General features: G+C 52.9%; 1 protein-coding gene across 4 annotated transcripts in view; it reads left to right on the top strand.

Annotated features, from left to right (window-relative positions):
- RPS6KA2 (ribosomal protein S6 kinase A2) overlaps positions 1–17,384 on the top strand; it is a 328,772-nt gene that overhangs the window by 308,982 nt on the left and 2,406 nt on the right. For all 4 annotated transcript variants that reach the window (XM_008688472.2, XM_008688469.2, XM_008688471.2 and 1 more), the window contains 6 exons: positions 5,662–5,751; positions 7,489–7,647; positions 9,110–9,271; positions 11,723–11,799; positions 13,551–13,668; positions 17,197–17,334. In XM_008688472.2, coding sequence (XP_008686694.1) covers positions 5,662–5,751; positions 7,489–7,647; positions 9,110–9,271; positions 11,723–11,799; positions 13,551–13,668; positions 17,197–17,334 — 744 coding nt within the window. The remainder of the gene's footprint in view (positions 1–5,661; positions 5,752–7,488; positions 7,648–9,109; positions 9,272–11,722; positions 11,800–13,550; positions 13,669–17,196; positions 17,335–17,384) is intronic.

Below are 17,384 nucleotides of genomic sequence, written 5' to 3'. Positions count from 1 at the left end.
ACGGCCCCTCCCAGGATCCTGGACACAGGATTACCCAGCCCATAATGTCAGTGGGGCTGAGCTTGAGAGCCTCAGCCTAACGCATCCTTTGCGGCTGGGGGATGGATGCCTCCTGCAGATAAATTCCGGGAGACTGATCTCTGGGAGATGAGGGTGGCGTGTGCCTCCTCTGACTCTTAGCAGCAGGATGATGTTCTGAGCGGAGCCCAGTGCTTTCTGTGCGCTACTCAGGGCAGGGCAGGCCCTCTGGCGGACGGAGCTGGAAGTGCCAGGGCACAGCCTTCCCAGGGGCGGGCGGGGCCCGCCCTCAGCTCCGAGCAGACTGGGCCGTCAGTCTCGGAGCACATGGGATATATTAGCTCTCACATCTTGGAAATATCACTGTGTTTTGCTTTAAGCTTATTTCTCTGTCTTATGGGAGCCTAATTTTGTCACTATAATTACTCTGTCATCACATTAATGACATTTAAGGCCGTATTTAAACCTCTCCACCCAAGTATACTCCCAGTCAGCAAGACTTGGTCTTGCGTGTATTCTTGGCTGCATTTTTCTGTGCAGCTCTTAAATTAGCGAGGCCAGGTCTAGCTACCACGTAACGAAGCCTTTAGCGCGGTGCGCACGCAGTAGGGACTCAGGAAGTGTTGCTGCAGAGTCTGAGTCCCCAGGGTTTGGTGCTGCCCCCCAATGGCCCCCGATCTTCCACGGAGAGCCTGCCCTCAGGCCCTCATCCTCCTCATGGGCACCAGCTCAGGCTGACTCGGCGTAGGATGTCCCACCAGCATGCCCAGCTCGTGCTGAGAGGGGGTGGGAAAACCGCGATGTCCTCTCTTCCTCTCCCCTCTGTCGGGCGCTTGGCAGTTGAACAGCTGTGCCCCACTTTCTTAGCACGCAGAGCTGCGTCCAAGGGGCAAAACCACACAACGCTCCGATGCACAACCCAAGTTGGCCTTTGCTTTCAGAGCCAGCCCCGGAAGGTGAGGAGCGGAGATGAAATTGTGCAGGACTTTGAGATAACATGACATAGAACTGCACAGATGGCCGGGCGCGAGTGACTCTCCATTTAAAATAAGGTTGACACAGAGTCGTTTACGACGTGCAGAAGGGAACTATGACTGAGCCGCACTTGTTGGGGAGAGGTTGAGTTGAATAGAAAAAATCATTAGTACTCTCTCCATCAAAGGTGCTGTACCCACTTTACACGAACTGCGTTAGAGGGTTGTTGGTTTCTGTTTTGTTTTGGAGTCTTCGTGGCTCCACATGATGAGGCGCGTGTTCCAGACAGCCCAGGAAGTCAGTTTGCATAAAAGGCAGGAAGCAAGGACGGTGCACCTCGAGAGAGTTCCGGGGGGTGTCTGTGGACGACTCAGGTGTGTGCTGCTCGCAGGGTGCAGAACTCACATACACACCCAAGGTACTGCTTTTGCCACCTCGATCCTTGGTTTTGAAACAAAACATCAGTAAGTTTCTAGGGAGCAAACCATACAACACCTGAAGTTCATGAGACCAGGAGCAGCAGGCATGAGATAGAATTCAGACTTAGCGCAAATTCGACCATCCTGTTACGACAACAATGATGACCGCAAACAGCGCTCACTATGTGCCAATCTTGCCAAACTCGAAATGCTCCGCATGTTAGGTCCGTTGATCTTCATGACACAGGATGTAATTACTGTCATCATCCCCTCGAGGGCACAGAGACCAACAGGTCAACAACACACACAAGGACACCCAGCCTGTAAGTGGGAGAGCCAGCGAGCGTCCAACCGTGCATGCCCTTGACCTCCCCGGGGCACTGCCTCTCGCTTCCATGGGGTGGGGCCCTGAGGCTCCTCTCCAGCTCACTCCCTGCTTTCTGCAAGGCCCAGATCCTGAAGGAATGACACCTCCATGCAGAGTGGTTGGGGCGGAGCCGTGGTAAATTTAAGCCCAAGTCATGGGATCTGCAAGGAAAACATGTGTGGTTTTGATGACCATCTAAGCTCCCTAAACGTTACAGTGAAGGTGTAACTGGAGAAGCGGAGGTGCCCGTGACACCGGATCCAGGTTCCTTTTCTCGTATGTTCCCTGCTGTTCTGCCACCAGCCCTCCGGCCCTGCCTTTGGGATGGGGTTGACTCCACCTGGCAATCCATGCCTTCTCTTGTGTGAGTCTGTGTCACCCGGTCCTTGATTCTAGGGAGGAGGTGGGGCCGACGCTCGTCTGCCAGGAGCTGGGCAGGCTGTCCTGACGCGGAGCCCGTTTTGTGTTCTCAGCAGACGGTTACAAGAGCATGGGCGCTCCTGTGCGCGTGTTCTCATGTGTATGTAAGTTGCCATCCAAAAACACCAGGATTGAGACAAATGTTTGACATGAATAGAGCTTATTTTTAGAAGGAAAACTGATCGGCATGGGAATTTTAATTGTTTCCAGCAGGAAAACTCAGTCTTCCCGCTGTGTCGTTTATTTAAATTAATTGTACGAGAGAAGCCGTCTGTGAAATCTCATGAACCATTGCGTGCTCCACTACCCTGTTCACATATGGCATTGATCCTGGGAACAAGCCCGTGGAAGTACCCCGCCTCAGGGGCCTGCAGCAAGCCTGTGAGCCCCTCCTCTGGATCACTGCAAAGCCCATTTCCCCGAGGACTCAGTGTCCCAGGAGGGGCACGCCAGAGAGAGCCAGAGAAGAGGAAGGTGGAGGGGGCAGAGATGCAAGAGGAAAGCGTGCTGCGGACGGTGAGGCCTCCTTTCCTCTCCCCTCCTGTTCCTATCTCCGCAGCCAGGAATAAAAATGCACAGGAGGGGCTCCTGGCTGGCTCAGTCTGTAGAGCCTGCGTCTCTTGATCTCACGGTCGTGAGTTCAAGCCCTACATTGGGTGTAAAGCTTACATTAATTAATGGATTGATTGATTAAAAGGAAGAAAAGAGAAGTGCTCCTGATACGTCTGTCCCCACATGCTTCACCTGCAGAGAGAGTCCTCGTCTGCCATCCGTGGCGTCCCGGGGGTGCTGACTTACCCCGTAAACGTGCAGCTTGCTGGAGAGCAACACGGCGGTGGGCTGTTTAAGGGCCATGGTGGGGGGCTGACCCCGTGCGGCGTCCTGCCCGCTCTCTGCAGCCGCTGCGGGATGAGAAGGACAGAGACCGTTCCTCCGACTCCTTTGTGGTTCTGCCAGGATCATCTGAGCACCAGCACGGCGGAGAGCCGGCCTTGCTCACCGCGCTGACTGGGAATTCCTTCCCTGGTTATGTTGCCTGAGGAAGATTGTAAGTCAGTGTTGTTCTCAGAATAAGGAACATGATCCACCAGCGCTTTCTTGAACTAGGAGCAAGTCTAACAATGGCAATCCCAGGAAACCGGTCCCACGGGGAGGAAATTCATTCCTTGACACGTCTGAACAGCCTGCTCGGAACATCTCTCTGGGCCCTGCCGTCCCTCCTGCCCAGACTGCAGCTTGGGCTCAGGGACCAGTAACCCTGCCTCCCGGCTCAGCGTCTCTGTTAATAATAATTCCAGAAAAAGATGTGTGGGCAGAAGCAGCCAGCGCTCGCTGACTGACCACAGTGAGGATCTAACAAGCCCTGGGTCTGAACAGACCGTGCGGCTGTGCGGACCCCACTTCCCCCCTGCCAGATCCGGGGCTGGTGGAGGGCCAGCAGGGCGGCTGTAGGAACTGCGCCTCCACGGTTCTCCCGGACGCCTGCCCTTCCAGGCTGGGTGCCCCATCTCCCCTGCGCACCCCCCACCCCCCTCTCTGAGCCCAGCGGCCACATCGCAGTGCCCAGCCTTGTCCTCCAGCTTCTGGTCAGCTTTGCCATGGGGAGACCCCACAGCAGGAAGGGAGAGCCCCGAGCTCCCGTTGGACGTATCTCTGTGCAGCTGCCCCACCCGGTCCTGTAACTGCCCCCCCTCCCCGGCCGCTGGCAGGAAAGAAAAAGCTTCCTGCTTCCAACTCCATTGTGAGGATGATGAAACAGATTTATGCTGACAACACACCACTTTTATCATGAAATTTTATTCAAAAAATGTATTTGTTTAATTGTTTAAAAATCCACTCATTTTTTAAGAATCTAATGCATTTTAACTTTCTCAGGTTTCAAAGAGAAGGTCACAGCCCTGAGAGACTGAATGACCCCCAAGGGCTGTTGGAGCAGAAGGGGTCCTAGAGGGGCGCCTGGGTGGCTCAGTCGTTAAGCGTCTGCCTTCGGCTCAGGGCGTGATCCCGCCGTTCTGGGATCGAGCCCCGCATCAGGCTCCTCCGCTGGGAGCCTGCTTCTTCCTTTCCCTCTCACCCTGCGTGTGTTCCCTCTCTCACTGGCTGTCTCTGTCAAATAAATAAATAAAATCTTAAAAAAAAAAAAAAGAAGAAGAAGAAAAAGGGGTCCTAGAACCCCGCTGGCCAGCACGCACTCCAAGCAGTGTATTCGACCCCCACACTGCTGAAGACACCTTCAGAAAGTCCCGCCCTTAGAACGCTGCACCATCTGCTAGCTTCTTTCAATACTAGAAGCAATCCTGGCGTTCCCGCTGGAATTTTGGTGCAGTTAAATGTAGCAAAGGAGAAAAACGTGTCAAGAAAGGGAGCTTAACTTTGGCTTGTTTGACAGTGCGTGTCGCTGGGCTCGGAGTCCTGGGGCGCCAGTGTCATCGGAGCTCGGCTGCCGGCTTTAAAGCCGAGATGCAGAGAGGAGCGCGGGCACTGGGGTGCTCTCTCCTAACAGCAAAGGGGAGAGACCAGGGGTGTCCGGGGGCAGCGTCCCAACAGTCTGTATATTAAACAAAAGAGATTGAGTTCCACGCAAAGCTCCGCTGCAAGTCTGACCTGAGAGAAGGTCAAAGCCAATCTCCTTCCTGCTCCGTAGTCAAATTATGGCATTCTCCAAAGAGCACATATTTTCAAATTAGGTGAAACTGATGTCGAAAACAGTATGAAGGATTCTTCCGTTCTGGTGCTGTTTCTAACGCACGTGCTTGGGATTCACTTGGGTGAGGACCCCTACCCCAACGGTTCCATCCCCGTGGAAGTGGGAGCAAGCAGGCCACCTCCAGAGACATCAGCCATTATCTGCCAACAGAGGCCTCCCTGTTCGAAGTAGGCTTCTATTCGTGACCTTGTCCTGTCTTTGGAAGCTGTTTTCATTGGCGGAAGGACTGTACCTGTTACCTTAAGACGTGGGATACAGACGCTGGGTGGCGGAGGGGAAGGAACGTGTGTGTCTCAGCCAGCGGCCGACTCGGTGAGCCCGCCAGTCCCGCCGTCTCCTGGGGAGAACCATGCACTCGGTCCCGCTGCGGCTGTTGTGTTGCCGCAGAGAACGGCGAGAGGTGCACCGCGGGTGCTGGAGCCCGCTCCGGACAGCGCGACGAGCATCGGCCACCCACTCAGAGCCTGCCTCCGTGATTGAGAGCGCCTGCTGCTGTTTGCGGGTGCCTGTGTGAGCCCCCCAAGCCCACCCTTCCCTCTCCAACCCTGTAATTTCATAAAATCTGTGTCCCAGGCTTGTGCCTGCTTTTTGTCAATGTCGCTCTGCCGCTAGTTGGGATGGAGGACGGCCGTGAACGTGTAGGCAACCGTCATTTATCCTGCGGGAGCGGGAGCTGGGGGGAGGGGAGGGGGCAGAAGGGTCCGAGCCAGCCGACGCCGTCCCGCGCCTCACGTCCCCTGCTCCGTGTATTCCAGATCATCGACAAGAGTAAGAGAGACCCCTCGGAAGAGATCGAGATCCTGCTGAGGTACGGGCAGCACCCGAACATCATCACGCTCAAGGACGTAAGTGCGCCTCACCCGGCACCCGCATGGGTTCAGCCCCTGCTGCCGCCCCCGAGTGTGCGCCGGAGCCCGCCTCTGCCGCCAGCACCTTGTAATCGCCCGGCGGCTGCCGAGTTCCAGTCTCGGACAGCACCCCCCCCCCCACTCCCAAATCCGGTAACGTGGACTATGAGCGAGGAAGAGAAGCTGGTGCGGATTCTAATCCAGAGGTGGTGGTGTTCGGTGCCGTTCCGAAACCCAGCAGAAAGGGAGTCTGGAGTGGCTGAGACAGGGCTGGGTCAGATCTGAGACCCCAGACTGAGCTCTGGCTGTGGCGCTCCTCCCAGCTCCCTCTGCTTCTGCTGGGCAAGGAGTGGTCCCCAGCCCGGGAGACGGAAGGCAGCAGGAGCCCACCCCCTCGGAAGCCCAGCACAGAGCCCGGGGCTGTGGCGCGGGGAGCCCGAGGGGAGACAGACCTGTCCCCTCGCCACCTTTGCCCTCACACTCCAGAATGATTTCAGGGTCATGAACCCAAACCCTCAGGATCTGGGGGCTGCCTCAACTTCCCTTTGGGCCCCATCAATTCCTGGAGCAAGGGGGCTGCAGAATGCCAGTTCACCTCGGAGGAAACTGTGAAACAATCCCTATGTTGACCCGCGCGGAGTGAGCTGGCGATCTCCCCACGGTCCCAGGCACCTTCACGGTGCAACCCGGTCCTCCGGCGGTTTTGGTGTTTATGTTGAGATCCACCAGCAGACGTCAGCTAACTTGAAAACTCCTAAGCTCTTCAAACCACTGTCATTATGTTGGGGTGAGTGATTCTGAGCTGAAGGTGCCATCGTATGCACATTCTCAAAAGTAGAGCATTTTTTTGAGGCATAAACTGGAAATAAATACACCAAAATCAACTTTCTATCTTGCATTGAGCTCCGAGTTAGGCGAACTATTTTAGTGAATTGTTCTGGAAACTCAGTGATTCATAAGCTAAGAATTACTCGTGTATAGGCGCTCGGCCCCATTTCCACAAGGTCCTTCTAACTCCTGGACACCCGCGCAGGGTAATTGCTGTCTACACGCGTGTGTCATGGGAAGAGCCAAAGCGGAGGGCCTTGGGGGCTGTTGTTCAAGTTCAGGAGAGTGAAGGTGGGGTGACAGAGCTCTCTTTTTCCATCGCTTTCCTGAGATACAAGAATTGCTACAATAGGGTAGATTCTGTCTGCCTCTGCCTCCCCTCCCCGCTGGACTCCAGGGTCTGGCGGCTCCCAGGCTCGTCCACGGTGCAGCGGGAGGGAGGGCCCCTGGGCGCTGGCTGGACATGACCCAGGCCTGCTGGGCCAGACGCTGCCGCCTAACAAGACCCCCCCGGGGGTGTGCACACTGAAGTCTGAGGGGCTCGGCTCTGTGCCAACGGCCCTGGTTCCACCTCTGAAGATCTCCACGGCAAGGGTGGGGCCAGATCAGGACAAGTCATGTCAGCTAAAATCTCACCCTTGCAAGCGCCTGGCCTCGCTGACTCATTCTGTGCTTTGCAGCAGATTATTAAAGCTGGTTTTCCCTAACAGCCACGTCAGGTAGGACTGCGATGGCCGTTCTCTCACTTTCACCCGGAGCCTTGTTTTCACACCCTGGGGGGCAACGAGCCCCCAGCCTGTGCACTGGCCGCTGCCGCCTCCGGGGCTGCCCTTCTCCCCCGTGGCAGGCAGGCCTGCGCACGCAGGGGGGCCAGGGTGACCACGTGCTCCGTTCTCTGCCACCCAGGTCTATGACGACGGGAAGTTCGTGTATCTGGTGATGGAGCTGATGCGCGGCGGGGAGCTGCTGGACCGCATTCTCCGGCAGCGCTGCTTCTCGGAGCGGGAGGCCAGCGACGTGCTGTGCACGATCACCAAAACCATGGACTACCTCCACTCGCAGGGGGTAAGCCTGCCGCCCTCCCCGGCAGCCTGCGGCCACGCGGGTAGCATAACAGCAGGAGAGACTGGCCCGGGAGGGAGTGCCCTGGCTCCAGAGCTGGGGAGCCTGGTCGTCCAGGCTTCCTTCTGCACCACAGCCACCCCTCCCGTGCCTGAGATCATTGCACACACCGCGTGCCCAGCAGCTAGTGGGGAAATTCAGTGTGCCTGGACCAGTTATAGAGAAAAAGTGTTTGGGCTTGATAAATGGACGTGTTGGGGTTCACCACTTGCTCTGTTCACAGCTGGGTTCCTTAGCCGACACAGAGGAATCCTACAGGTGACAGAGACAGTGGGAGCGCGCTCTGCCCTGGCCCTCACCGGGTTCCAGGTGCTGCTCTGTGCTCTTCGTCCCTGCAGCCCTAAGCTCCACATTACACCCATTTACAGACCGGGAGACTAGAGCAGAAAGAGGTGAAGCCTCTTGCCCAGGTCTGGTTGCCCACGAGGGAGGGGCAGGCCGGGGTTCCCGCCTGGCTCTCCGCTTCCAGTCCCCATCTCGGGGAACCTCCCGTGAAGCAGTGCTTCCGCAGCCGCCCTGCACGTGTGGTCACAGGCGTTTCGAATGCAGCCACCTCCCAACGGGAAGATGTTCCGCGCCACGGGCCTTTCTGTGGTGATCTGGTGGTCTGGGAGTGCAAAGCGTTTTCCCAGAACAGTCAAACTCTAGAGGAGACCCTTGGGATGACGGTCTTTCCAGATTGGCTTCTATTTAATGAGGGAGGTAATGGGCCTGCTCCCCTGCCTTTGGGGCCTGTGTAAGCCAAGCTGGCTGCGTGCGTGTGTCCCTTCCCCTTCCCTCCATCTCCTGCCCCTGGGTTTTACCAGGACAGAAGAGACGTGTGGGTTCCAGGCTGTGTGAGGGCACACGTGTGTGCTCCCAGTCGGCCTCTGTGCCCGTCAGAAGAAATCGCTGTGTGCCCCCAAATAGCTGCTTTGCTTTGGGGCGTCAGGACAGCTTTCTCCGACCCCGTCCCTTGTGCTCAGAGCACCTGCACCTCCCTCCCCACCCCCCAGGTGCCTCTGTAGGGCTCCAGTCGATCGCTTGATCCCTGCCCATGGGTCACCTGCCCCACGACAGAGGCTGCGCGTCCGCCTCGCTCTCCAGTGAGCCCCTCACCGCGCTGGAGCGTGCCAGGCACACGGGAACATCTACCCGTACAAATCCTTGTAGTCCCGTCACCTGAACTCAGCGCCACATTGCCTTGTATGCAATTCTCTCATTTGGGCTAGCTGCTTACTTACCTACTTGAATGACAATGAGAGAGCAAGAGAGGAGGGAAGACTTGCCCTGAAGAACATAGCAGCCGAGTCCACTGGCTTCTAGCTGCAGGACCTGCTCAGAGTCACAATCCCAAAAAACCCCTTACCTTCTGAATGCTTCCCCTTTCCCCTTCCTGCTCCAACCCCGCCCGCTGCCTTCCCAGGTGGTTCATCGAGACCTGAAGCCCAGTAATATACTGTACATGGACGAGTCTGGGGACCCGGAGTCCATCCGGATCTGTGACTTTGGGTTTGCCAAGCAGCTTCGAGCCGAGAACGGGCTGTTGATGACACCCTGCTACACGGCAAACTTCGTTGCCCCGGAGGTAAGAGCTCCGAGCTGGCGGAGATGAGCCCTCTCCCAGGGCGAAGGAATGGGGGGATCGTTTGGCCCCTCAGAGTCACCTTGATTTAGTCCAGTGGTCATGTTAGAGAGGAGAAACGAGTCAGAGAAAGAGCCAGCCACTGACCTTGCTCAAACACAGTTATTTTATCGTTCTCCTATTTGTAAAATGTTTAGTGGTGATGTTTTTATGTAAAATTGTGACCGTGCAGTAGGCCATTTGGATCAGCTCCGCGTATTTGCCTGGAGTTACGGAGAGATAATGCAGGCAGCCTGTCATGCCGCCCGGAAGGAAGCTCACGGGTCACCTGTGTCACCTGGGATCAGAAATCTACCTACAACAACACAGACAGGGGAGACGGCGTTCGCGGATTCCCCTTGTGCCGGAGCTCTGCTCCAGACCGGTTTCCACGGCAGAAGCAAGCCAGCGCTGTGGGAGTTAATATGAGGGCCCGTAGTGTTCTGCAGGGGGGCTCTCAGCCCGCATCCAGACTCGGAGCATCTCGGCAGCACCATCTTGTACGTCTGCCCCTTCTCAGGCTCCCTGGGGATGGTTTCGTTAGGCTCTGAAGTCACTGCTGTGTATGAAGCAAACCCAGTGTCATGTGTTAAGTAAGCAACAAAACCTGAGAGGCCGCTAGAGCAGGACCCGTGGCTGGTGGGATGCGGGGTCAAGAAGGAGAGCAGACATCGGAGTCTGTGTGGATCCTTCTGGCTGTGGGTGAAACTGAACTAGGGCTGCAATGAGGAGCACAGCAAGTCCGAAGAGAAAAGCGTCCAACTCTTGATCTCGGCTCAGATCTTGAGCTCAGGGTCGTGAGTTTGAGCCTGCCATTGGACTTCACACTCGGCATGGAGCCTACAAGGAAGGAAGGAAGGAAGGAAGGAAGGAAGGAAGGAAGGAAGGAAGGAAGGAAGAAAGGAAGGAAGAAAGGAAGAAAGGAAGAAAAAGAGAGAAAGAAAGAAAGAAAAGAAAGAAAAAAAGAAGGCCCCTGGCACCTGGTAGTGGGTCTGCGAGCTGAGTAGCCCCCACCAGTGGTCGTGAGGAAGGCAGCAGTGTGCTGAGCCGAGATATGGATGGACCCACACAGGTGAGCTGTGAGGCCACTTTTAGGTTTCCCAGATGCCACCTGTGGCCCCCTTTAACATAATCTGCTTATGAGCCTCTATTATTGCCTTACTTGATCAATACTAGTATTGATAGTATTGATTCTGGTGATTATAGAGTATCTTAAATTGGTCTATTACTTAACCATTTACAAAGCACTTTTATTACCGATAGTTTTTACTTGTATCTTCATATGCCGTATGAAGTACGCAGGGTAGATACTATTAGCCACACTGAGTGGATTAAAAAAAACAACCAGGTCCAACATGTGCGCGTGACTTTTGAAGGTCACTCAGCTGGGGACGCACGTGCTGGAACAATGGACATTCAGTCAGTCTGCCCGCATTGGCTGCCACGCAGCATCAGTGATACAACGATGGGAGGATGCACCCCTCGCCTTTGTGTCTAAGAAGACTGAACACAGGTCTTCTGACTCCGTGTTGGTGCTAAATCCAGCGATGTACAGGAACCCATGAGCATTTGTGCTGCTCTCTGTACGGTTATTCCACTGTGAATATATCAGAGGACCGCCCTCTGCTGAAGCATGTAATCCCAGGACACATGCAAATTCTTCTGTCTTAACTATTCCCCAGAGAATTAAACATAGCACTACCATGTGACACGGTAATGCCGATCCCCAATGTCACTGAAAGCAGAGACAGGAGCAGCTGTTTGCCTCCCCGCCTGCACAGCAGCATTTGTCCAGCGACGGCTGATGGGACGAACGAAATGTGGTGCATTCATACAAGGAGAACTGGCCTAAAAAGGGAGGAGATCTTGTCCCACGCTGCCACAGGGACAAACCTAAAGCACGTCATGTCATGTTTGATAAGCAAGACCGAAAAGCATGATTACTGCATGATTCCATTCATAGGAGGTCCCTAAAGCAGCCAAATCCACAGAGACAGGAGGAGGGTGGGAGCCAGGGTTGGGTGAGGGGCGTGGGGAGTAACTGTAATGGGGACAGTTTCAGTTTTGCAAGAGGAAAGAGATGGATGGAGATGGTTGAACAAATGAACTGTGCTCCTAAAACTGATTAAGACGGTAAATGTCATGCTATGTATACTTTGCCATAATTGTTTTAAAGTTCTGCCTTAAAAATCAAGTGTTTCCAAGCTATCTGTCACGTATCTAGCAAGAGCTGTGGTTCCCGTGTCTGGGGTCTTTGGGGAATCCCACTGCAGGGCATCATGGCTGACTTGGCGTTAATAAACGCTATCTCCCTGTTCCCCCACCTGCCCAGCTCATGGGCTCATCAGAACAACACACCGTGAACTCGAATTTTCTTACCAAGCGCTCACCTGTTGTCTGCTTTCCCTCCTCCAGGTCCTGAAGCGGCAAGGCTACGACGCGGCATGTGACATCTGGAGTTTGGGGACCCTGTTATACACCATGCTGGCAGGGTAATGTACACCCTCCCATAGGTGTCAGCGCGCGATGGCATACGTGCCTGAGACATCCTGAGGCAGACATCTCGGGGGAGGTCCCTTCAGCCCAGGGTCAGCCCTGCCCTGGGGCACGGGTGGGGACACACACTCACAGGTCTTGGGTAAACACTTCATTAGCACTTTCAGGACAACTGAAGAACAGGGATAAGAAAGTTGGCCATGTGTTTTCTTTAAAATATATCTCCGGAATTAGGGAACTGGAGCGCAGGCCTCAGCTCACCGACCAAAAACCCACGCCTCTGACCACGTGTCCACATTCTCCCCGGCACCATGCCGCCCCCTTAAGAGGTTGAGACATCTTCTCTTAAAACCATTCTCTTGAGTTAAGAAGCACCCCTAAAAGCTTCCTGGCCAAACAGCACCTCAAGGTAGGTGGCCAGGTAAAGGCAGGTGACTGACTTGCGTCGCCACCAGATGAGACAGCCGGCGTTTCAGAAGGAGGGTCGGGTCTGCCGTGCACACATCTGCTTCCAATCCGAGTCTGCCCCTCACCAGCTCTGCATCTGGGCTGGACTCCTTGACCCTTATTGGCTTCACTTCCCTCACTTTTGAATGAGAAGAGGACACTGTGTGGTCTGTAAGGCTTCCAGCCTTAAAGATCTAGCATCCTAAGAAACCCAGGGAGACCTATGTCTTAAGTTTATTAAGGATTTGCATAGAAGGAAAAAAGAGCTCTAGACCATCCAGTCCTGCTTACTGTAGCAGAATGGACAAGAAGCCCCACAAGAATGAATGGGAGTGGCCTGCTTTTTGTGGCCTTAATGAGGCATGTGGTGATACATGAGTAATCAGTGTCTGTAGGAGCCTGGAGCTGGGCCTTGAGGACCACAGTAGCAGGTAAGGCATCCAGGCCCTTCCAGCGTCACACCGTTGGATTGCCCTGCGATTCTTCTGATACTCACGTCTGTACATGAACCTCAGATCACAAACTTGGCCACCAAAAGAAGTGCCATGAGGATCACAGAGAGTTCCTTTTCTAGCAGGCATGGGTCGACATGCCCTGGTTTATGTTGGGAGCTGAGAGAATAACTCACAGGGGGGCAGATGCCGATGGCGTCTTATATGTGTCCGTGTGGGTCCCTGCAAGTGTGTTATTCCACCCATTGTGCAATTGAGTTTTAAAAAGTTAATATGTCAAAGAACCAAAGTTGGTAATAGATCTACCATGGGTCTCTCAGACTTCAAATCTCAGGCTGTCCTCCATTATACCACAATCTCACTGTGGAAACCGAATGACCGGGCCAACCACTGTAACACGGTCACCAGGGGAGCCCGAAACGGTCCACGGATGCTCTTGTGCTTGAGTCCACAGAGTTTTCTACACTTGCCTTATTGGCCTGCACCACTGACCACGTAAGGAAGATGGACATAGCATAAGAAATAAGCGACACTTTCCCACAAATCCTGAATTTGGAACGTGATGGCAAAGAAAGAGCTATTCTTTCTAACAACACAGAGGCAGGGGTGCCTGCGTGTCTTAGTCGGTTAAGCGTCTGACTCTTGATCTCACTCAGGTCTTGCTCTCAGGTTTGTGAGTTCAAGCCACATTGGGCTCCATGTTAGTGTGGAGCCTACTTAAAAAAAACAAACAAACAAACAAAAAAAAAAAAAAACAAGCAACAACCACAGAAAGAGGCGATATCAAGCTGTGAACTCTACTGTTGGTCATAAAATGGGAGCTCATAACCACGCATTCTCATTGGCAGATTTACCCCCTTTGCAAACGGACCGGACGATACTCCTGAGGAGATTCTGGCGAGGATTGGCAGTGGGAAGTACGCCCTTTCTGGGGGGAACTGGGACTCGATCTCCGATGCCGCAAAGGTGAGTGTTTCCCACTGCTCTTGCGTCGCGGGCGTGGCGATTTGCTATCAATAATTGCATTTGCGAGGCAGCTGGAGGGTACCTTTCATATAAATAACTCATGTATTTTACCTCATAGATTTTTTTTTTAGCTTCTCAATTTTTTTTTTGCAAAACTCTTCTTATAGCACTTTTCACATTTTCTGCTGTCTTGGTGTACTAGGATTCTCCAGAGAAACAGAACAAATAGGATGGGGAGAAGCACAGAGACAAAGATTTGTTTTTAAGAATCAGTTCACAAGATTGTGGAGGCTGATAAGTCTAACATCTACAGAGTAGGTCAGCGGGCTGCAAACTCAGGCAAGAGTTGGCATTGCAGCCTGAGTCCAAAGCCCATCTGCTGGCAGACTTCCCTTTCCTTGGGAAACCTTGGTCTTTTTTATCTTAAGGCTTTCAACTGATTGGATGAGGCCCACCAACATCATGGAGGTCATCTGCTTAACTCCAGGTTGGCTGATTTCAATGTTAATCTCATCTTAATAAGACTTTCACAGCAACATCTAGGCTGGTATTTGGCCAAACACTGGGGACCATTTCTTAGCCAAGTTGACACATAAAATTAACCGTCACACTTTTAGTGATGCTGCAAACTGAGTGCCCTGAATGATCACAGACTGATCAAGAAGAACTCTGGGACAGGGGTGTATTTCTGTTACTTTAAAACTCTTTGCACTGGGGCTTCCCTGCAGCTTCACTATTTGTGACCAGCCTTGTTTAAAGAGACATCAGACTTAGTCTTTTTCAGATGAGATCATCAATTCCTCTCTAATTAAATAGTAAATGCTATTTACTGCTAGTATGAAGCAGCGTCAACAGTCTATTTCCTGTGTTACCATAAAATGACTGGAAGAGGAATAGACCATCTGGGGTTCTGACTCCAGTGCTGCCATCGTCATCACTGTGTGACCTCATACAGAAATACAGAGGGGATGGTGGAGGAGATGATAGAGAAGATGATGGAGCAGATGGTAGAGGAGATGGTGGAGGTGATAGAAATGATGGTGGAGGTGATGGTAGAAGAGATGGTAGAGCTGAAGGTGGAAGTGATGATGGAGAAGATGACAGAGGAGATGGTGGAGGAGATGACGGAGGAGATGGTGGAAGGGATGGTGGAAAAGATGGTAGAGGAAATGGTGGAGATGATGGTGGAAGAGATGACAGAGGTCATGGTGGAAGTGATGATGGGGAAGATGATGCAGGAGGTGGCAGGGGGCTGGTGGAGAAGATGATAGAAATGACGGTGGAGGTGATGATAGAAGAGATGGTGCAGGAGAGGGTAGAAGTGATGGAGAAGATGATAGAGGAGATAATGGAGGAGATGGCAGAGAAGATCATGGAGAGGTAGCAGAGATGATGGTGGAAGTGATGATAGAGGTCATGGTGAAGGTGTTGGTGGAAAAGATGATGGAGGAGATGGCAGAGGGGATGGTGGAAAAGATGGTGGAGGAGATATGGAAGAGACAGTGGGGGAAATGATGGAGGAGATGATGGAGGGAATGGCAGAGAAGATGGTAGAGATGATGGTGGAGGTAATGATGGAGTTCACGGTGGAGGTCATGGTGGAGAATATGGTGGAGGAGGTGGCAGAGATGATGATGGAAGAGATGGTGGGGAAGATGGTGGAAGAGATATGGAAGAGATGGTAGGAAAAAAATGATGGAGGAGATAACAGGGCATGGTGAAGGAGGTGGTAGAGGGGATGGCGGAGGTCATGGCAGAGACGATGGCAGAGGAGAGGGCAGCTGGCATTTAGCGAGCACTTCCTGTGTGCCAGACCTTGACGCTCCCAGGGCTCCCATCCATCCACTCTGTCTCAAAGGAGTATAGGAATTATCTAGTTCTGGTCCCCAAAGTAGACCAGGACTTGGATGGTGATGGTTTTTTATGAGGTGACCTTGGAAGCGGAGTGGGGGCAGGGAGAAGGTGTCAGGAAAGCAATCAAGTCAAGTACCAGGATTGCTGCTGTAGGCAGAGGGCTTCACTGCCTCCTGGGACCTTGACGACTTCTTCCTGCCCCTTCACCGCCGTATCTTCTGCCTCATCCGCCCCGTGCCTTTTCCCCTCTCTGTGTTCACCAAACACACAACAAAACCTCCAGTTCTCCAAAATCAGACAGTCTACGGATTTGTGTGTTGTTACTGCGCACCTTGCATGTTCTGCGTAGAAACATTGCTTTACTATGAGATCTTGAGCGAACAATACAGGTCTCTCTGCTTTCAGTCTTACACGTGGAAATGGGAACAATACTGCTTCTAGGAGATATTTGTTTCGAGAAGTTACTAAGATCAGTGTCACCAAATATTAAAAGGCATTGGTATTCTCTATTTGAAAAAGGATATTGGATTAGTCTAGAGTATTTCTCTGTTGTGGTTTATGACCAGAAATTCTGTTGAGCACATCATCATATTATGTTCATACGCTAACTCCCTTATTTCCCTGTGAGATGCCACGGGAATGCCACACGAAGGTGAGCAGCCTAGCAGGAAAACACGCATTCTCATCATGGCTCTTCCTTGGACAATTGTTTGATCACTACAAATGTCAGCGTTTTCATCTGCAAAACAGGGGCAGTAACATCGGCCCTCTTTCCGCCGAGGACAATCCCGATGACTCTCTCAAAAACAAGCCCGTCACGCGTGTGCAGACAGCATCACGAATGCCATGCAGACGCAGATCACAGTTGTAATTGTGTGTGTGTGCACATGTGTGCACACACAGTGCATGAAGGGCCATGTGTGAATGTGAAGTGGAGCTTTGTCTTTAAGCCACAGTCGTAGGAATCTTTATTGTGATTATCTTACAGTCAAATAAGAAAATCACTCCATGGGACATTAGCCGGTTGGACCACGTAATGGCTCCAGACAGACAGTTTTGTGGCTGGTCATGATTTGTAGCCAATGTTTGTGGACAGTGCTAATACAAATGTCACTACATGCATTGTCATAACTGCCTTACGTCTGTGGGTCGGTCGTTATCTAGTTTCTCCCTTTGGAAGGATATCATTTTTACTAAAATAGCAGTTCAGTAAATTACACGCACCATTCAACATTTCTACATTTGATTTCTCCTTGCATGTAAAATCTTTAATACGACACAAACCTGAGGTGAGGGGCGCCTGGGGGGCTCAGATGGTTAAGCATCTGCCTTCAGCTCAGGTCATGATCTCAGGGTCCTGGGATGGAGCCCCATGTCGGGCGCCCAGCTCAGCCGGGAGTCTGCTTCTGCCTCTGCCCCTGTTTGTACTCTCTCTGTCTCTCTCAAATGAATAAAAAAAATCTTAAAAAAAAAAAAAAGATCGCAAACCTGAGGTGAGCCACTAAGGTGATGATGATTAAAATGCAAAATCATTCACGTACTTTAAAGCCGAAAGTAAACATCGACCCCCAAATGCAGAGAATCAGTGAGAACAATGGTGAGGTTTTCGTGAGAGGGAATGAAGGGGTTTCGCTCAGGAGGCTCTCTGAGCCGCTTCTGCTGTCTCCCCCGTAGGACGTCGTGTCCAAGATGCTCCATGTGGACCCTCATCAGCGCCTGACGGCAGTTCAAGTCCTGAAACACCCGTGGATCGTGAACAGAGAGTACCTGTCCCAAAACCAGCTCAGCAGACAAGACGTCCACCTGGTGAAGGTGAGGACAGGGAGTCATGAGAGCAAGATGCGGGGCGGGGGGGGGGGGGG

The sequence above is a fragment of the Ursus maritimus genome, unplaced genomic scaffold, assembly GCF_017311325.1.
Source record: "Ursus maritimus isolate PB19 unplaced genomic scaffold, ASM1731132v1 scaffold_13, whole genome shotgun sequence".
Classification (NCBI taxonomy): Eukaryota; Metazoa; Chordata; class Mammalia; order Carnivora; family Ursidae; genus Ursus; species Ursus maritimus.
This window is presented reverse-complemented; position numbering and strand designations above follow the sequence as displayed.